The sequence below is a fragment of the Panthera tigris genome, chromosome C2 (assembly GCF_018350195.1).
Source record: "Panthera tigris isolate Pti1 chromosome C2, P.tigris_Pti1_mat1.1, whole genome shotgun sequence".
NCBI classification, from domain to species: Eukaryota; Metazoa; Chordata; class Mammalia; order Carnivora; family Felidae; genus Panthera; species Panthera tigris.
In genome coordinates, this window is record NC_056668.1 from 125557462 (window position 1) to 125579411 (window position 21950).

Consider the following 21950-nt stretch of genomic DNA (forward strand, 5'->3'; position numbering starts at 1 on the left):
GTTATTATGAAAGAGGAGGGGAGTTCATAGAACTTAAAAACATGATTTCCAAAATTTAGAGGTGAAGCAGCTCATTAAATGGCCCACATGAACCTAGTCAAAGATTGACTATAGATTAAACCATGGGATTTTTCCAGAAGATGGAACAAAAGAATTGTGAGAAGGAAATTAAAAGACAGGTAGTACAGATTAAGTTTTATCATCTAGTTAGGAGTTCTGTGGAGAGAATAGAGAAGAGGAACTAATCTAAGGACAGGCAGTTAAAATGTTTACTACCCATGACCCTATATACAGAGTATTGCTTGAGGATGTTTTCTAGAAAAATAAAAAACAAATACACGAAAAGGAAAATAAGAAATGTTAGTAACATTGGTGAACAAATAAATCTGAAAAAAACTAAAACTAAACCTAAATATATGATAGTGAAACTTAAGGCAAATACCTAAAATTATTCTTAAATTGTGGGAGTGTAATGTCAACTTAAATGAAGAGAAGTAAATAAATGTGTTAGCGACCTTAGTGATGGAAAATAGATGTTAGAAAATAAACTGAAAAAAGCACAGATAAGACAAGAAAATGTCATCAGTAGAGCACAGGGAATCAGTTGCCAGGAGAATTTCCAATATCAGTTATCTCAGTAAATGTATAATTGGATTAACATGCTTTATAAAAGGCAGATTGTCATTTAGGGTGAAATAAAACGAAAAGTATTGTTTTTAAAACATTAATCAACACAGGAAGTAAACACAGGAAGTAAACACAAATAAACACAGGAAGTAAACAAGCTGAATAAAGGCTAGATATAATTAACAAATGCTTAAAGAAGGCTGGGGAGACAGTATCATATAAGATAAGCCAGAATTGAGAACCAAATATGTTAAGAGAAAGGAGGTTTTATATGTATTGAAGGTCTAATCCACCAAAAATATAATTGTGAATCTTTTTTACACCTGTTTTACAGACGTATGTAACGTGCACATAGGCATAAAAGCAAGTTTATTGAACATGGGGGAGGAGTTAATTGTGATGAAGTAGACAATAAAATCTATTATTTTAACTATTTTGAAGTGTATAGTTCATTGGCATTAAGTACAGTTACATGACTGTGCATCTATCAATGCCATCCATCTCTAGAACTTTTTAAAAATCTTCCTGAACTGAAACTCTGTACCCTTAAATAATAACTCCATTCCAGCATAGGTTTTAATAGCTACAACTTCAAAATGATTGGTTTTTCTGTTTTCTGCTGCTAATTTTCATTTTTGAAACCAGGTTGTACACCACTTGTACCTGTCATTGTTGGAATGATGTTACTGATGGCCTAGGAATAGTTTTCTAAGATATGTAAATTTGGAAAGTTTGAATGTATCTTGCTGTAAACTTTTGCCTGTGTTCTTTCTAAGCAGAGATGGTAATAAGTATTATCTACTCTGGAGAAAATCATTGGAAAACTGTGTGTGCATATGCATGTGCATATTTATGTGTGGCTTTCCTGAGGCATTTGAGGAATGGAAGATTTGAAATACGATGGAAATGAAGTATAGAATTAAGGAGTGCAAATGAAGCAGAACTTTAAATATATCATCAAAATGCACATAGAAGAATTAATGATAGAATTAGGAGTGAGGAAGAAAACCAGCTCACTTCTCAGTTATGCCAGTATATCAGCAAACAACCAGTACATCTAGAAAGGACACTTTCATACATTTTGGGACCAGTATTCGTGATGTGAAAACTATTGTCTCTCACTAGTACAAGCACATAAAACTGAAGTAAGAATTGTATGAAATAGTACTTAAACTTTATATGTGCTATATACTCTTTTCTATTTTTTTTTTTTTTAATATTGGTCTCAATGTATTAAATTAGTTTTAACAAGAAACTAGTTTGGGCTTCGCTGGATGTCATGAGCCTCAAGGGTGGAAGAACATTTTTACAATAAGGGTGGAGAAGTTAGTTGTAGTAGCAGAAATCAGAACAACACCAACATCTCTACTTACCTTCTCTGAGGAGCTTTTTGAGTAATATTCTTCATGGTGTAATAACTAACAAGTGGTAGAGAGTATACTGTGAAGTGTTTGATGAGGAACATGAGAGTGTTTGTTACTGTGGAAACATAGATTCCAAAGAAGATTGTCAAGAGTAACGAGCAGCAAAAAATTGGTTTGGGGTGAGATGGGAATGCATTGAGTTAAATGGAAATTACAATACGAAAGAAAAGAAATACAGTAGCTTAACATAACATTTTGACCTTGACCAAGATGAGAGATGTAAAGTAAGTAATTCTGACACCAAATTTTCAAATGGAATTCTGGGAGAAAGGAATATATGTCCTTTTTTAAAAAAAGCTAGTTCTAGAAACAAATCAAGAATAATGAAAAGTGACCTTGATCTAATTTATAATTTCAGGAATTCTGTTAAATAGTTATACTTTCAGTTTCCTCATCTATAAATGATGCCGTTGGACTAGGAGATAGATCCTTAACCTTACTACTGGAAAAAACAAAAAATTATCAAGTCTTAATACTGCATCCCCATTATTTACAATGACATACAAATATGTTTATTGTTTTCTAAGTGGCTCTTGGAAATATTGTGACCAAGCCATTTCACTTATGAAGAAAATGGTTTATCAAATTGAAATATTATTAGTAGTTTCTTCATTAAATGTTCTTCAGTCACAGTTGATTTGTTATTTTTAGTTACATGAACATGCAGCCTACTTGGTGGACAGTTTGTGGGAGAGCTCTCAAGAACTATTGAAAGACTGGGAATGTATGACAGAGTTGCTATTAGAAGAACCTGTTCAAGGAGAGGAAGGTATAGTATTTTGACAAGTTGATTTACATGGTGTTTGGGGTTTTCATGAATAATCATACCATCCTGTATAGGTCACTTCTTAAAATTAAATATATGTAAGCACACTATGTGTCTTTTTGCAAAGAGAACAGTTTGTTTCCTCTAACAAGTGAGAATATCTCTATAGTTTATAGAGTTTATAACATCTCTATAGTTTTTAGAGTTTATAACATCGTTCTAGATTAAGACTGCTACCATGCTGCACAGTTTTTAAAAATCCATGTGTTGTGTAATACTCAAAAAAGTTTTCTTTATGCTGATTTGAGACACAAAATACTGATGTACTCCATATAAAAAAAAAAAAAATGTGCCCCTAGAATTTTACTGTATTTATGTGTGAATTTGGAAAAGGCTTTGACACATAAGGATTTAATTAGACCAGAGCCATCCCCTTTTGTTATATTTTCTTAAATATTAAAACCAGGAAATAAAAAATAAAGTCATTTACCTAGTTTCAAGAAATAGAAATAATTGTTATATGAAAATTTCTGAAGTATGTATCTTACTACATGTTAAATAATTAATATGAACAGCAAAATGGATATGTATATTTAATAAGGTATTTATATTCTAATTCTAAAAGCTTATATGAATATGAGCTCCTTAAAACTAGAAATGCTTTTTCCTACAAATGGTTTGTTTTTCAAACTAACCCATGATAATACTTTAAAGAACTGCTGTTTTACTTAATCCATACAACAGACCTGGAATATGGACACTTTGATATAAGTGACACTTGGGGTGAACCAAACATGGACTTCAGAATCAAAAGAAATACATTCAGATTTTTAACTCTTCTCTTTTGTCACTAGAATTCTCATTTTTTTTCTGATTGTTAGCTTCTTTTTCTTCATAATACAGAGGTTATTTTCTTTACATATCTTATGTGGGTTTTGTGAGGATTAAATAAGATAGTATACTTTTGATTTCCTCTTCTGTTTCCCCTATTTTTTTTTTTTTTTTTTTTTCTGTGTGGTTCAGCCCTCTGGGATATAAGAATAAAATGAGCCATCTCCTGCAATAGACTACCTGAACAGGTCACTAGGAAAGTGATCATCCCCTGGTGTTCTTTCTAAGCAGTGATGCTAATTGGCATTATCTACTCTGACTTTAACAAATTCAGTGAGAGAAACAACAGGTATGCATCATATACAAATACACTCCAGTAAAGTGGCTCACATTGCCTCGTTTAAACAAATATTTGCCTCACAACCTCATTCTTAATCTGTAACAAAAATCCTTCCCCAGATTTTCCCAGACCTTCTATAAGGTGCAGGTAATTATAGTATATTTGACCCTACTTTATAATTTACTTTATTCTCATGTGTTTTTCTCCCTGGATATCCTTGTTAAGAAGATGGCCCTATTTCAAAATTGATGGTCCAACTAGTTTCACTAGGTCAAATTCTCAACATTACTCCAAAATTTTCTCTTTATTTTACTTACACGGGTTCCTGCTACATTCACTGACTTTATGCATTCTGTTTCTAGTGAATCTTACCATTTTCTCTAATAAAATACAGTCTAGTCAACACTTGAGCAAAGTGCCTGCCATACTATATAGTAGTACGTTCCATTCATTTTTTTACCCTTGACTGTTTCCATAGAATCAGCGTATTATCAGAGTGGGTTAGAACTTGTTGTTTTTTCTTTTTGTCATCCTATGCTCTATAAGGTTATTTCCAAGGAGAAGAAGGGAAGCAGAGGAATATAAATTACGGAAAGAATAGACAAAGTGCTATGCTTTGGTACTTTTAACCTTTTACTCATTTAAATAAGATATGTCAGTCAGTCAATAGTAATTACTATGTCAGTTGTCAAGGTGTTTTGCATGGATTTATCTTGTTGAAATAACTATGTACTCTTAGATGTTTTGTGATTTAAGTTTAGTTGACATTGGGTTTAACTTCATCAGTCAAGAAGTTAGTTTGGTTTGGCGTGACATAGGTTTGTTTAGTTTGATTTTAGCTAGAAAAGTGAGTTAAAATGGGAAAAAAGTTTTTTTGTTTTTTTGTTTTTTAATTTTTTTAACGTTTATTTATTTTTGAGACAGAGAGAGACAGAGCATGAACAGGGGAGGAGCAGAGAGAGAGGGAGACACAGAATCCGAAACAGGCTCCAGGCTCTGAGCTGTCAGCACAGAGCCCGACGCGGGGCTCGAACCCACGGACCGCGAGATCATGACCTGAGCCGAAGTCGGACGCCTAACCGACCAAGCCACCCAGGCGCCCCGGAAAAAAGTTTTTAAGTGAACCAAAGTTTTAGGATATGAAGGCAAGGCTGAAGAGATTATGAATAACAAGCACAAAACTATCTATATCATGACCCCACTTTTTTCACACATTTGTTCACATGCATGCTGTGCCACATACTAGCTCAGGCATGGAATGGCATCCAAAGCAATCTTCTTTGCTAGTATTTAGCTGTATTTTCTGATAACAAAATACCACTAGTGACCTTTATTTTTGAGAGTGATTAGAAATTAAGTTATGTTTTAGGTAGGTGGAGTATGACAGTGGATGAAAGTTCAGTTAACAGTTGGAGACAGAGGACTGAAATTTGGGGAAACAGACACATTGTTAAAGATTTACAATAGCAGGGGCGCCTGGGTGGTTCAGTCGGTTAAGCGTCCGACTTCAGCTCAGGTCATGATCTCACGGTCCGTGAGTTCGAGCCCCACGTCGGGCTCTGGGCTGATGGCTCAGAGCCTGGAGCCTGCTTCCGATTCTGTGTCTCCCTCTCTCTCTGCCCCTCCCCCGTTCATGATCCGTCTCTCTCTGTCTCAAAAATAAATAAACGTTTAAAAAAAATTAAAAAAAAAAAAAAAGATTTACAATAGCAGTTTAAGTCATCATATCCTAAAGAATGCCTCATGGTGTTTTTAAGGGTCAAGTTGTGGTGGTGATGGTGGTGGTGGTGTTTTGTTGATTGTGTGTGTGTGTGTGTGTGTGTGTGTGCGCGCGTGCGCGTCTTAGCAAAATCAAATTACTGGATAAATTTTTAGTATAATATGAGGGCCTGGGTAACAGGTAGCCAGGTAACAAAACCATAACTAAGTCATTTGACTTATGTGGTTTTCTGCTTCTTCATCTGTTAAAAAGAAAATCCCAAAAAATCTAGTGTAGATAATCTTCTGTGGTCATTTCTGTTAGTAGAATTCTAGTATCTAGGTACTGGATAAAGTATATATGGGCAAATAGAATTCTTCAAAGCAGGAATCATTAATTTATTTATAATTTTAAAATATTTATTAACCACCTTCTGTATTCTAACTGTAACACTAAGCACCCAGGGTGAATTCCTGAGCAAGGTCAGCTCACTGCCCATAAGAAGTTTACATTCTCTTAACGAAGGCAGATCAAAACCAAGTAAAAGAATAATTTAGGAGTTAATAAGTGTGATGGATGATAATATTATGAGGGGTCCATCTTCAGATTGAATCCCTAAAGGAAGAATTTGCTGAGGAGGCCACCTGTGAGTCAAGAAACTGAAGGATGAGGGGGTGCCTGACTTTCGCTTAGGTCATGATCTCACAGTTCATGGGTTCAAGCCCCATATCGGGCTCTGTGCTGACAGCTTGGAGCCTGGAGCCTGCTTTGAATTGATTCTGTGTCTCCCTTTCTCTCTGCCCCTCCCCTGCTCATGTTCTCTCTCTCTCTCTCTCTCTCTCTCTCTCTCTCTCTCTCTCTCACTCACACACACACACACACACACACACACACAAATATTAAAAAAAAAAAAGAATCTGAAGGATGAGGAGGCTAGCCATGGGAAGTATCAAAAGAGAGCCTCCTAGGTAGGGTAGATAGCAATTACAGAGGATCTGAAGCATGAATGATACTATGTTTCAGTAGCTGCAATAGCTAGAGTGTAGTGAACCAATGGCACAAGATGAGATACAAGCAGAAGCCAGATAATGTAGAACATTTTAGCTTGTAAGGAGATTTATTTAGTTCATTCTAAGTAATAGGCATGCAAAGATTTTAAACATGGGAGTGATATGATCCAATTCATATTTTAAGAAAAGTGATATTTGCAAACATCATTTGGAATAGGCAGAAGACCAGTTCGGAAACTGCCATGATGGTCTGTATGGGAAATGATAATAAAAATATAGAAGAGGAAGATAAATTATAAAGAAAAAAAAAAAAGAGCCCATGGCTGAGTTTTAAAGATTGTGGCTAGGGGACAAAAGCAGGAAGGGCAAGAGAGACTAAGAGCCTCTAGCAAGCTATATAAAAAAGGTAGTAAGAAATTATTATACCCTATAGAAGCTCAGTAAAAAGGATGTTCAAGAGACCTGGGGTTAATAACATATATTACAGAGAAGAAGAAAAACTGCAAAGATTATTAGTTTTAGTGGTGATTTAGGTTGTTGGTGACTTTTAAGCATTTCTTTTCAATCGTAGTCAGGGAAAGACGCCACAGTTCAAGGTGATGTGAATAAAACATTAGTGAGGAAATGGAGATAATGTACAAAGAGGTTTCCGAAGCTTTAGAAAGTTGTATAGTTACCTGATAATTCATAGTGCAAACAGCTTCCCATTTCTTACCCTCACTGTGGCTGTTTGGCTCTTGTCTGTGACTTATGGCTTGTTATGCTTTCAAATTTTATTATTTGGCTTGGCTGTCATATCTCAAAGGGAATTTCAATTAAATTGTAACTGTTTTGAGTTTACCATGTCTAAATAGATGATTCAAAATTATAAACTAACAAAATTAATGTCATTGGACACTGTAAGGTTGGGTTATTCTTCAACACTAAAGATTTTTATACAGAGTAGGGGAATGTTTCTGTACTTGATAAGTTCTCTCTCCTCATTTTCTACACAACTAAATTTTCTTCATAAGTAAAAGAAAATACATTTAGTTCATAGACAAACTTGTCATTCCTTTTATCAAATGTGAAAAAGTATAAAATTCTAGAATCATAAAAATAGAAACTTAGTTGTTTTATTGAGTGGGAAGCTTTTTTCCTTTTATTTGGATCAAGGAGTATAAATGGAAGAGCTGAAGCTATTTCATGTGGCTTTCCTAAGACAGGCTGAACTTCATGTGTTTTTCCTAAGACAATTAAAATGTTAAAACCAAAAAATGATTGCATTAAGATATCCATACATCATATTATACAGGATGATTTTAGTACAGAATAAAAAGGACAGGATTTTATTATGTCTTTTCCTTCTCATTGATATTGACCATTTTTTTAATAATCAATATAACTTCTAAAGCTTAATCTCTTTTAATTTATACCTAAGTCTGTCTCTATAATCCCCGTATCTTTTGGCCTTTAACATAAATAAGTATACAGAGAAAGGGGGAGAGAGGCAGACAGATAAAATTAAGCTATTCAAATCAGTGTCAAATTTCTATCTTTAAAAATATATAGGAATGAATTCGATAAGAAAAGTACCAAATCAGTGTGAAGAAAACCATAACATTTTGTTAATTTGACATCAGATAAGATCTCAAAAATAAAGAGCTATGCAATGTACCTGACTGAAAATATTACAAAAATGTCCATTCTTTCCGTGTAGTATATAATTTTTTTTTTTCAATACCAATGCAAGAAGTGTCTGAGTGGCTCAGTCAGTTGAGCACTCAACTCTGGATTCTGCCTCTGGTCATGACCCCGGGGTCATGGGGTCAAACCACGCATCAGGCTCCACACTGAGCATGGAGCATACTTGGGATTCTCTCTACCTCTGCCCCACTCATGCTCGCTCGCTCTCTCTCTCTGTCTCTCAAATAAGAAAATAAAATAAAATACCAGTTTGAATTCCAGTGGGTTTCTGCAAGTTCTTCAAGATGAGATGAGAGGAGGAACTAAGCAAAATGATTTCATATAAAATGTTTTCTTTTGTTTAAAAGGATAGTGCTTGGGGCGCCTGGGCGGCTCAGTCAGTTAAGCGTCCGACTTCAGCCAGGTCACGATCTCGCGGTCCGTGAGTTCGAGCCCTGCGTCAGGCTCTGGGCTGATGGCTCAGAGCCTGGAGCCTGTTTCCGATTCTGTGTCTCCCTCTCTCTCTGCCCCTCCCCCGTTCATGCTCTGTCTCTCTCTGTTCCAAAAATAAATAAAAAACGTTGAAAAAAATTAAAAAAATAAAAAAATAAAAGGATAGTGCTTAAGAGCACAGACCCAGGAATCAGACTACCTGAGTCCATGTCTTGACTCCACTACTACCTGAGTACTTTGAAAGTTACTTAACTCTGTGGCTCATTTTCCCTATCTATAAAGTGTGAAGATATTAGTTCTATCTCTTGGAATTGTGTTGAAGATAAAACAAGTTAACATACAAATCACTTACAACAGTGCCTTACTCATCATAAGTGCTTAATTAGGAATGTGTGGGTGGCTCAGTCAGTTAATCCAACTTCAGCTCAGATCATGATCTCGCGGTTCACAGTTAGAGCACTGCTTCAGGCTCTCTGCTCATAGCTCAGAGCCTGGAGCCTGCTTCGGATTCTGTGTCTCCCTCCCTCTCTTTGCCCCTCCCCCACTCATGCTCTTGTCTTTCTCTCTAAAAAATAAACATTAAAAAATTTTTTTTCAGTGCCTAATTAATTGTTTGCTATTAGCATTATAGAAATTAGAAAATATTTACAAAAAGGCCTGGGTAAGGGAATCTTGTTCAACTAAATGTTCAGATTAGTTGAATTAAGTTATATATTAAGGTGTAACACATTATAAAGCAGCTATCATCAAAATAGGATGGTGTTGTAATAGAAATAGACAAATAGATTAGTGAACCTAAAGAATCCAGAAATCGTCTAACCATATATGATAGAGCCTAAAACATTTTTTTAAATGTTTAAGTGGGACATTTAAATGCAGGGAAATCTGGTTTACTTAACAATGGTGGAGGCATAATTGGCTGTTCATCTGGTGTAAGAATAAATAGGCCATATTCATGCAACCAGCAGAAATAAATTTCAGACAGAATAAATTTATAAAAGCTAGAGAGAGAGAAGAAAATGAATTAGAAAATATATTTTTAGGGACGCCTGGATGGCTCACTCGGTTGAGCATCTGACCTCAACTCAGGTCACGATCTTGCAGTTCACGCATTCAAGCCCCACTTCAGGTTCTGTGCTAATCTCTCGGAGCCTGGAGCCTGCTTTGGATTCTGTGTCCCCCTCTCTGTCCGTCCCTCCCCCCACCCCCGCCTTGCTTGCTCTCTCTTTCCCTCAAAAATAAACTTTTTTTTAATTAAAGAAAATATATTCCAATAATCTCTAGGACAAGGAGATCTTTGAAAGCAATGCAAGAAACCTAGGAGCCTTTTTGTATCTGTATGAGATAATAGATGTTCGTTAACTTTGTGATAATTTCACAATATATGTAAGATCATTATGCTGTACAACTTGTACAGTGTTATATGTCAATTATATCTCATTAAAACTAGAAAGATAAAAAAAAGCCAGAAGCCATGAAACAGTACAGATGTAACTTTGTAAAAATTAACAATTTCTGTAAAAAAAAATTCTAACAAAAGATACCCTAAAGATTCTGGCATCAAAAGGACAAACTAGGAGAAAATATTTGCCTCATTCAAAAGACAAAGTTACTACTCCTTATACGCAGGAATTCAAGAAAGGTGAATAGCAGTAGAAAAATGGGCAAAGAATAAATATAAAAATCTCAGAAAAAAGTTCTAAGCCAATAAAACAAGAAAATACATTTCACTGATTAGTACAAAGGAAGAAGCAAAATAATGAAATAACCATTTTTCAAATTGGCAGAAATTAAAGGGATTTATGACATTTCGTGCTGGCTAGGGATATGAGGAACCAAACATCATTGCAGTTGGAGGTTTGAATTTCCATAAATAACCTTATATTTATTTTAACCTTTGACCCATTACCCTGTCTCAGAATTTATTCTACAGAAACATAAGTATCAGTTACATAAATATATGTGTGTTAATGATATTTGTTACTGCATTGTTTATAGTGACAAAAATTTGGAAACGATTTGAGTAAAAGGTAGAAGAAGGTTGACTAAATTGTGGAACACTTATGTAATAACATAATTATGTAAGAAATTATTCATAATGTGTACATAGTGACTTGAAAGATATTCAAAATCTATTATTTTTTTAAAATATGTAGAGCTCACTTTTTATTTAGAAAAAGATATCCTATTGTATGAGCTTTAAATGATGAGAAGGAAATATGGTAAAATTTTGGTATTGCCTAATTCAGAAATATGGTCTTAGACTGGGTATTAGAAGAAACCACTGTCCTCTTTTTCTTTACTTTCTAATTCTCTTTCATGTTTGACTTAGGATAAGCATATATTACTTCTTTAAAAAAAAAAGTATAGAGCTTAACTTCAGTCTTTAAAATAACCAGTAATAAAATATGTTTGCAGTTTTTTATAACTGTGTGTTCTCTTTAATACATGGTTATTATAAAACTGTCTACTCATACTAATGCGTTTTGTTTCACTTTAGCAATGTCTGACCGTCAAGAGAGTGCTCTTATAGAGCTAATGGTTTGTACAATTCGTCAAGCTGCTGAGGCACATCCTCCAGTGGGAAGGGGTACTGGCAAGAGAGTAAGTTAAATTAGTGAGAAATCTACCAAAAGACTTTTAATGTAATTAACTGTCTTAAATATTTGAAAATTTTGATGGTATATGTATGCATAAAAACATGGAATTTCTGTAAAGGATACATGCTATGGTGCTTTGTCATTATATACTGTCTACTGCACTTAGGTTTCAAAAATAGATTCTTTTCTTCCATGTTCCCAAAGCACCTGTACCTGCTTCTGTTCTAGTACTTTAATAATTTTCACATTCATATCTGTTAAAAATGCAGAAAGGCTCTGAAAGCAAACTGCCTAACTTTACTCTTCCATTTAGCAACTATTTAATCTTCAGATAGTTGATTATTTTCTTTGTGTGTTAATTCTCTTATTTGTAATATGGGGCTAATAATGCAAGTTTTATTGGTTATAAAGATGGAAAGACCAGCTCTGGTGGTGTGCAGAGGTAGGTAATTTCTCTCTACAAAAAAAGAAAAAATGAAACTGCAAAATTTGTCAAAAAAAAACTTATCAAAGAGCTCTGGAAGTTCACCAGAGATAAAAAAACAAATTGAAGGATTTGTTTTTGAAAAGCTGCTAAAGCTTCAGGTAAAAGCAACAGGAGTCTGCTGCCTTCTTGCCTGGGATTATAATGCACACACACCCATCCACAAAGTTGATGTCGTGTTACCAGAGTGGTACTGTCTGCAAAAAACAGCAGCTTTGCTTGCAGAGGGGGCAGACTCAATATGGTACAAATGGCAAAAGTCCAGAGCTTTGTGAACTAAAAATGGCAAACATGGTAGAAACAAACAAGGAAAACCCACAGCTGTGATATTCAGAGGTTGTGGTCCCAGATGGGAAGAACAGTGGACCAGCCAAGAATCTAAAAAATCCTGGAAATGAAAAAGCCATAAAAGGGTGAGATGAGCTCTCCATATATCACTGGCTGACTGAGAAACCTGAGAAAACCCAATGGAAAATAAAAGTCAAAGCAAACTTAGGTATTAGCTGGACTTCTTTTTTTTATTAAGTTTTTTATTTTAATTCCAGTACAGTTAAAATACAGTGTTATATTAGTTTCATATGTACAATATAGTGATTCAGGAATTCTGTACATTACTCAGTGCTCATGATGATAAGTGTACTCTTTAATCCCCAAATGCCCCACCCACCTCCCCTCCGGTAACCATCAGTTCCTTCTCTATAGTTAAGAGTTTGTTTCTTGGTTTGTGTGTGTCTCTTTTTATTTTCCTTTGCTCGTTTGTTTTGTTTCTTAAATTCTACCTATGAGTAGGATCATATGCTATTTATCTTTGTCTTGACTTATTTCACTTAGCATTATACTCTCTGGCTCCATGCATGTCATTGCAAATGTCAAGATTTCATTCCTTTTTATGGCTGCATAATATTCCATTGTGTATGTATACAGTATCTTCTTTATCAATTCATCTACCAGTGGACATTGGGCTGCTTCCATAATTTGACTATTTTAATAATGCTCCAATAAACATAGAGTTGCATGTATCCCTTTCAGTTTGTGTTTTTGTGTTTTTTGCATTTTACCCAGTATTGCAATTACTAGATTGTGGAACAGTTCTATTTTTACCTTTTTGAGGAATGTCCATACTGTTTGCCACTGTGGCTGCACCAGTTTGCATTCCTACCAACAGTGCATGAGTGTTCCTTTTTCTCCACATCCTCGCCAACACTTGTTGTTTCTTGAAGAAGTGGCTGATCTTTGAATATACTTTCTAACCCAGGTCTCAGAGGGGAGAAGCCTTATATGTTGGAAGTATTTAAGCACCAACTCTGCCCAAATCATTGATTGACCAGGAATCTATTGAAATACTGAAAACTCTTAGGAAACAGGCTTTAAAACAAAAATAATGAAAATTCTAAGCAGAGGCCACATACATCATGGGAGAGACAGATTATATATACATTTCAGGTTTAAGATTACTTTTTTAAGTAATGAAACTCAGAAAAATCAGTTAAAAATCCATAATTGCTTCACCATATTACCTAAAAGTGTTGGCTCTTCCAGAAAAATTACAGCCATGCAAAGAAACAGTAAAATGTGACCATACTCTGGGTGAAAAAAGCAGACAATAGAAATGGCTTCTCATTAGGCCTAATTATTGGATTTAGCAAATACTTCAGAAAATACGTTGAAAGAATTAAAGGAAAATATGTTCAAAGAATTACAGGAAAATATGATAACAGAAATAAGGAATCTTAATAATGAAAAAACTTAATGGAAATTCTAGAGTTGAAAAGTACAATGACATTTCAAATTCATTCTTTGGGTTTAACAGCACATTTGAGATGACAAGAAACATCCTACATGAACCTAGATTAATAAAAATCATTCTGAAGAACAGAGAGTAAAGAAGACTGAAGAAAAATGAACAGAGCCTGAGAAATATGTGAAACAATATTAAGTGCATCAAGTTTGTATAATGAGAGTTCCAGAAAGAAAGGAGAGAAAGAGGAAAGAAAAACACTTGAAAATATAATTGCCAAAAACTTCCCAAATTTGGTGAAAAACAATCCACAGATAAAGAAGCTTCACAAAACTCAAGTAGTGTAAACACAAAAGATTCATCTCTGGACAGGATAGTCACTGTTGAAAGCCAAAGACAAAAAAAATCTTGAAAGCAGCGAGAGGAAAAACATGTCATGTAGAGGGCAATTGTAATAAGATTACTAATTAATTTTTTATAAGAAACAGTAGAGGCCAGAAGACTGACAGAATGAAAGAAAAGAAAATTGCCAACCAAGAATTCTAAATCCAGTAAAATTACCTTTCAAATATGAAGGTGAATTAAAAACATCCCCAGATAAATGAGAATTTAGAGATATGTTGCTGGAAGACCTGCCTCAGAAGAAATACTGAAAGAAGTCCTTTAAGCTATAAAGAGTAATACTGGATGTTAATTCTAATTCATAGGAAAGAATGAAGAGCACCAGAAATAGTAACTATGTGGGTGGCTATAAAAGGCCATGTATATTAATATATCTTTTTTTCCTCTTCTTTAAAGGGACGTAAGATTAATAAAAGCAATAATTATAGCACTAAAGCATTAAGATTATAAGATATGCAGATATATGTGACAGCAATAACACATATATAATAACACACATAATAAAATAAGGGTAAAGGAAATGGAATTATATCAGAGCAAAATTGTTGTATTTTGCTGTAACTCAATATTAATCTAAAGTTGATTATAGTAAACTAAAGAAGTATATTATAATCCCTAGAGCAACTACTGATACCCAAAGAAAATGAAAGCAAAATCAACAAATAAATTATAATAGTATACTAAAAAATGTTTAACTCCAAAAAACATAGTAAAGAAGGAATGCACAAAAAAAGATGAGACGTATAGATAGCAAAATGGCTGACATAAATGCAACCATATCAAAGCTTACATTAAATATGAATGTACAGAGATCCAAAAAGTAAAAATAGAGAAAACTATGGACTCGCTATGGAAAGATAGTAAGGAGTTATTGTTTAATTTTGTTGGAGATGGCAAGTTTTATTCTTAAGTCTTCATCTGTTAAAAACATACACTGAAATATTTATGGGTGAAGTGAAATGATATACCAAGAATTTGCCTTAAAATGCTACAGGAAATTAAAGTCTTTAGGAAATTAATGAAGTAATAGTGACAGAATGAGTACTTTTTAAATTTTTCCGAAATAAAAGTTTTAAAAACTTTATGTGTTGTTCCAACTTTAACTGAGCCCTTTCAGGCTAAACATTTCTTACCCTTTTGACTTGTGTTAATCATTTTTTAAGCACCTTCTTGCTTTCTCAACAAGTTCACTTCCTACTATTGCTATGTAAAAAAATTACTTTAAAACTTAGAGACTTAATAAGGCTTTATAGTCTCATACAGTTTCTGTGGGTCAGAAACTTGGGAGTGCCTTAGCTGTTCTTTTGGCTTAAGGTTTCTTATAGGTTTGCATTTAAGATGTTAGTCAGGGCTTTAGCCTCTGAAGATTTTATTGTTATTTTACTGCTTCTGTAAATGGCTTAACTTACATGACTGGAGAGTTAGTGTTGATTGTTAGTGGGAGGCTTTAGAGCCTCACCATGTGGACATCTCAGTAGGACTGTTTGAGTGCTTTCAGGACATGGTTGCTACCCCCTCCCCCTGCTCCCAGAGTGAATGATCAAAGTGAGAATAAAGCAGAATGAATGAACCAAAGGAAAGTAAGGTAGACTTCTGTGTCTTTTATGATCTAGTTCTCAAAAGTCACACAACATCATTTCCACAATCTCCTATTGATTACACATGTCAGCCTTAGTCACTGTGGGAAGAGACTGCAAGGGCATGAATACCAGGAAGGAGTTACTGGGTGTCACTTGACGGCTGATTCTTACATTACCCTAGCATGGGAATCTCCAAGAAGCCCTGGTTCCTTTTAATAGAGTAGTATTTAAAGTTAAAATCTTGTCCCTAAGAGTACTCACTGTCAATTGATTATTATTTCTGATAGGCATTTTGAGTATACAGAGCTAAAAATATATATGTATATATTTCTCTGTATATATCCATATATACTAAATTACACATTTATGTTGATATTTATGACTTAAATTTAGCATAACAAGGTTTTTCCCTCTTTGATTTTGTATGTTTTTTCTTTTATTTTTTGGAAATATGTAAAACATTTATGTAGTTAAAAGGTGAAAAACATGTAAAAATATACATTCAGAGGAGTATTACTCGGCAATCAGAAAGAATGAAATCTTGCCATTTGCAACAACATGGATGAAACTATAGGGTATTATGCTAAGTGAAATTAGAGAAAGACAAATATCATATGACTTCACTCATACATGGAATTTAAGATACAAAACAGATGAACATAAGGGAAGGGAAGCAAAAATAATATAAAAACAGGAGACAAAACATAAGAGACTCTTAACTATAGAGAACAAACAGGGTTGCTGGTGGGGTTGTGGGTGGGGGAATGGGCTGGCTAAATGGGTAAGAAGCATTAAGGAAGACACTTGCTGGGATGAGCACTGGGTGTTATACATAGGGGATGAATCACTGGAATCTACTCCTGAAAACTTTATTGCACTATATGCTAACTAACTTGGATATAAATTTAAAAATTTTTTAAATAAAAAAACATTCAGAGAAGTCTTTGATACACGTTTCTCCCTCCTACCAGTAACCATTTTTATTTGTTTTCAGATTATCCTTTCAGTGTTTCATTTTACAAGTATAGGTAAATGCATGTACTCCATCCTCCTTTCTCTCACTTACCCTCAAAAGATAGTATATTTTGTACAGTGTCTGTACCTTACATTTTTTATTTAACAGTATATCCTAGATATCACTCCATAACTGTATTTGGAGATCTTTATTTTTTTATGGCTGCATAATATCCATTATGTGGGTACACTACTGAGAGTCTTTTGGGTTGTTGCCAGCCTTTTACTATTAGAAATAATGTGTAGTGAATAATCTTGTGTCATTTCATACTTGTACCATGTGTGTTGGTGGGGTAGATTGCTTCAAAGTGAGATCATTAGATCAGAGGAAAGATAGGTATACAGTTTTGTTAGATACTGGCAAAGTCTCCCTTCATACGTGGTATTCCATTTTTACCATCCCATCAGAGATACTGTGAGGATTAACTGAGTTTGTGCATGTAGACTGCCTAACATGATTACTCAATCAAAGACAGCTTTTTCCCTAAAATCAATATTCTTAGACCTTTCATACATTATCAAATGAATTTCAAGACTTCTCAATACCCTGAATACATTCCTAGATGTATATTCCACTTTATATGTAGTCCTTTTTATTACTTTGTGCAGAACTAAATACATACTTGGTAAATCATTCCAGAGTGATTATTTTGTATTTTAAGAGGTAGAAAAACAATATTAAGTTCCTGGAAGAAGAATCAGATAGGAGGCCCTATTCTTTCACATTCTCAAACATCTGTGAGAATGAAGACCATTCTCAGCAAACTATCAACATTCCAAAAAATGTTGACATCGCTCTGAAGGGACGCACTACTATTGTGAAGGATGCCAGACAAACCCTGCAAAGAGACTCAGTCTCCTTGGAAAGAAAAAGAAGAGGCTCCAAGTTGACAAATGGTGGGCAAATAGAAAAGAAATGGCTCTGGTTCGCATTATCTGTAGTCATGTACAGAACATGATCAAGGGCGTTACACTGGGCTTCCATTACAAAGGAGGGTCTTTGTATGCTCACTTCCCCAACAACATTGTTATTCAGGACAGTGGTTCTCTTGTTGAAGTCTGAAATTTCTTGAGTGAAAAATACATCTGCAAGCTTCGGATGAGGCCAAGGTGTTGCTTGTTGAGTATCTCAGGCCCAGAAAGATGAGTTAATTCGTTAAGGAAATGACAGTGAACTTGTGTCAGATTCAGCTGCTTTGATTCAGAAAGCCACAACAGTTAAAAACAATATCAGAAAATGTTGGGATGGTATCTGTGAAAAAAAAAAACAGTTCAGCAGCCTGATGAATAAGATCTAAGTTTTCCAGGGGTGCCTGGGTGATTCAGTCGGTTAAAAGTCAGCTCTTTTTTTTTTTTTCCTAGTTTATTTATTTATTTTGAGAGAGAGAGCGTGCGCACACCAGTGTGAGCAGAGGAGGGGCAGAGAGAGGGAAAGAGATAATCCCGGTGTCAGTGTAGAGCCTGATGCAGGGCTTGATCTCAAGAACCATGAGATCCTGACTTGAGCCTGAATGCTTAAGTACAGTTAATTTACTGATCCACCTAGGCATTCCAGGCATCTAACTTAATGCTTAAGATTCTCTCTCTCCTTCTCCCTCTGCACCTCCCCGCACTCTCTCACTCTCAGACAATAGAAAAGATGTCCCAGCTACAGAAACAGCAAGGTGCCAAATGATTTCTCAGACTTATTTGTGGTATTTTAAAGATACAATAAAAGCTGTATTGATTTTTTTTTAAATGAGGGTTTACATTTATTAAGTGGTAATTTATATTGGAATGTTTCTGTTTTGTAATACCATTCAACATTATGATCCTAAGTTCCTTCAAGATAAATACAAAATGCAGAATATCTTGGGGAAATGATTATCTTGAGTGCAGAGATATTGTTAGTATATGCGTCAAAAAATAAGTGAAAATTTATTAGCTGCTGATAATATAAAAGCATTACTTTCTAAAGTATTTTCAGAAAAGTGTATTTAACATAGGGGAGATTACTGTTAACATATTGAGGTTAAAACTCTGGAAAAATTGTTTCACCATTAGTTCTAATATTTTTATGTTGATAATTGGTTTTATAGAAGTGTTTGTTTTTGTTTTTATTTAACCTAAACAAGTAGTAATTTATCTAAATTTGGGTGATTCTTAAATAAGTAGTTATTTCATAAAGTAATACTGCATGTTAACTAGAAATAAGCGTAAAACTACAGATACTTGTTTTAGTAGTTTGTTAAGCTCCTCTGAAAATTCTCGGGTACGTTATCTGCCAGTGCTTCATTGTTCTGTGTAACATTCTAGATTTATAAATTAGTATGTGACATTATGTTCTTTACCCATTTAAATTTATTTCTAGGTGCTAACTGCCAAAGAGAGAAAAACTCAAATTGATGATAGAAACAAATTGACTGAGCATTTTATTATCACACTTCCTATGTTGCTATCAAAGGTATAGTTTCATTTACATTTCTGTGCTAATATGCCACTGAGTTTGCTTATTACACTGAACTATTAAAGTAGTCACTTCTTTTTTCTTTGCTTCTCTTCCTTCTAGTATTCTGCAGATGCAGAGAAGGTAGCAAACTTGCTACAAATCCCACAGTATTTTGATCTAGAAATTTATAGCACAGGTAGAATGGAAAAGGTAAGACACTGTGAAATTGAAATTCTATTATAGTCAGTTTAATTAACTAGATTATTTCATTTCATGTAATCTATAGGCTTATAATTTGACAGATGCTTATTTTTATTAATCTAAATATCATAGTTTTTTTTTTTTCCCCTCCTCAGCATCTGGATGCTTTATTAAAACAGATTAAATTTGTTGTGGAGAAGCATGTAGAATCGGATGTTCTAGAAGCCTGCAGTAAAACCTATAGCATATTATGCAGTGAAGAGTATACCATCCAGAACAGAGTTGACATAGCTCGAAGTCAGCTAATTGACGAGTTTGTAGATCGATTCAATCATTCTGTGGAAGATCTACTGCAAGAGGTCTGTTTTAAAGTTAATGTGTATATATGTGATAATTTTGGCTAATAGTTATTCAGAGTTGTTGAATGTGTAAATTGTTTCCATTTTAAAGTAAAATCTAGTAGAATTCCCTACCTCTTTCAGATCTTAGCATTATTGCAGCTGTTCATCCTGTAAAGATTAGCCTTGGTTATACTTTATTTTAAACACCTATTCATAAAAGCTAAATTTTTTCTCTTTTAAGAAATACCTTTTTAAAGTCTGGCTTTTCTTAATTCATTTTTTCATTTTTTATTCCTGGAACCTAAATTACATTTTAATATTATTCAACTCCTATAATGTGCTAATGAATACAACATAAAAATTAAGTGTACTTACAAGGAACAGCCACTCACCAGTGGTGTGCCCAGGATAGCAGCAGACCTCTCCCAACTGTTTTTTTTTTTTTTTTTTAATGTTTATTTTATTTTTGAAGGAGAGAGAGTGAGCATGACCAGAGGAGGGGCAGAGAGAAAGAGGGAGACAGAGGATCTGAAGCCCCGACATGGGGCTCGAACCCAAAACTGTGAGATCATGACCTGTGTTAAAATCAAGAGTCTCACACTTAATCAACTGAGCCACCCAGGCACTTCTCCAGCTGGTTATTTTTATAATTATTTTTGTGATTCCCATTTCTTGCCCTCTTCCTCCAATCATTGTAAGGCAATTTGGAACCCCCAGAGATTTCTGTGCTTTGATGGCCAGACTGATAGGATTTTCTTTTTAATCCATGTAACCAATTTTTCCAACTTCTAATTTTTAATTTTAACTTCTGAGTTTTATCAACCATTTTTTATTTTTCATTGTGATTTTGAGCTACCAAAGGAACTGACAGTAAAATCTTTGAAGTAACCATTAAAATCTTTAAAGCACGTACCTTTTCACTCAGCAGTTTCAGTGAACTTATGCTAAAGTATTAATCAAAAAAATGTACAAAGTTAACATTTATGACATTGCTTAAAATGCAAAAAATGGTTATCTCTGGGTATTACAATTATGGCTGTTATTTTTTATTTTTTTGCTTATTTGTACCTTGTTTTTTACCAACAGTGAATATGTACTCTTTATATAATAAAAAAGAATTCTTTTAGGCAGTAAGCATTAACAGACTTTCGTGTGAATTTGAGGGTAAGTAAAGTTATGGTAATGAAGTGATGTCTTTTTTTTATTTATAGGGAGAAGAAGCTGATGATGATGATATTTACAATGTTCTTTCTACATTAAAGCGGTTAACCTCTTTTCATAAGTACGTCATTTTATTTAGATTTAGTTAATAACATATTAGCCAACGTAAAATAGACTGTTTTGATAATATTTGACATCTGTATAACAATGGAAAATTTTAGACAAATATAGGGATGTTATGATTTTTCTACTATTCAGATTTTCTCTCTATAAATTATTGGTTTTTATTATTTGATTATTTAGGGAGTAAGATTTATCATTCAAGTGTAACAAATGTACACTGTACACTGTAAAAGTTTGTTAATCAATATTATTAACACATTAGATGGGCTTACTCTATAAGCTAGAGGTTTTTTTTTTTAATTTTTTAATATTCATTTTTGAAAGACAGAGACAGAGCATGAGTGAGGGAGGGGCAGAGAGAGAGACAGAGACACAGAATCTGAAGCAGGCTGCAGGCTCTGAGCTGTCAGCCCAGAGCCCAATATGGAGCTCAAACTCATAAACCTTGAGATTATGACCTGAGCCGAAGTCGGACACTTAACCGAGCCACCCAGGCGCCCCATAAGCTAGATAGAGTTTTATAGGTATAATTTTCAATTGATAGCTTTTAGAAATCTTAATAAGAAAAAAATTTGGGAGGAAGCCATGAAAGTTCATCTAAGTGTCATTTTCAAATTGTAATTTACATGTCCCTTGTTAATGAAGTGTGTTTGCTCCATAAAGAAAGGAAAATAAAGATCTTTGTTGTCTAAAGAATGTTTAAGTGTAGCCCTTACATTAATGAACACTTCAGATTTCAAAAGCAATGTCTAAAATCTAAGACTTTTAGATTTTCTTTTTACACAAGTACATTTTTTAGACTTCTATGGAGAAATAAACTCTTAGTTTTAAAAATATTTTGACATTTCAAAATAAAAATTGACAACTAATGTCAAAACTCCTATTTTAAAAAATATTTTGACATTTCAAAATGAAAGTTAACATTCACTGATCTATTTTTAGTAGAACTCATGAGAAAATAAAATGTCAGCATTATTTCAATTAAGAAGCCTATAGCCACACTAAATTTCGAGCTTTGCCATATTTCCTTTCCCCTATTTCTGTCTTTCTTTATCTCTATTTT

General features: G+C 34.1%; 1 protein-coding gene and 1 pseudogene across 7 annotated transcripts in view; both read left to right on the top strand.

Moving 5' to 3' along the window:
* Positions 1-21950, top strand: part of STAG1 (stromal antigen 1) — a 402258-nt gene that overhangs the window by 308598 nt on the left and 71710 nt on the right. For 6 of the 7 annotated variants that reach the window (XM_042998577.1, XM_007087414.3, XM_042998578.1 and 3 more), the window contains 6 exons: positions 2703-2820; positions 11316-11419; positions 18984-19076; positions 19182-19271; positions 19418-19621; positions 20815-20885. In XM_042998577.1, the coding sequence (XP_042854511.1) occupies positions 2703-2820; positions 11316-11419; positions 18984-19076; positions 19182-19271; positions 19418-19621; positions 20815-20885 (680 nt within the window). The remainder of the gene's footprint in view (positions 1-2702; positions 2821-11315; positions 11420-18983; positions 19077-19181; positions 19272-19417; positions 19622-20814; positions 20886-21950) is intronic. The other variant, XM_042998579.1, reaches the window with a different exon arrangement.
* Positions 12071-17984, top strand: LOC107180134 (annotated as a pseudogene).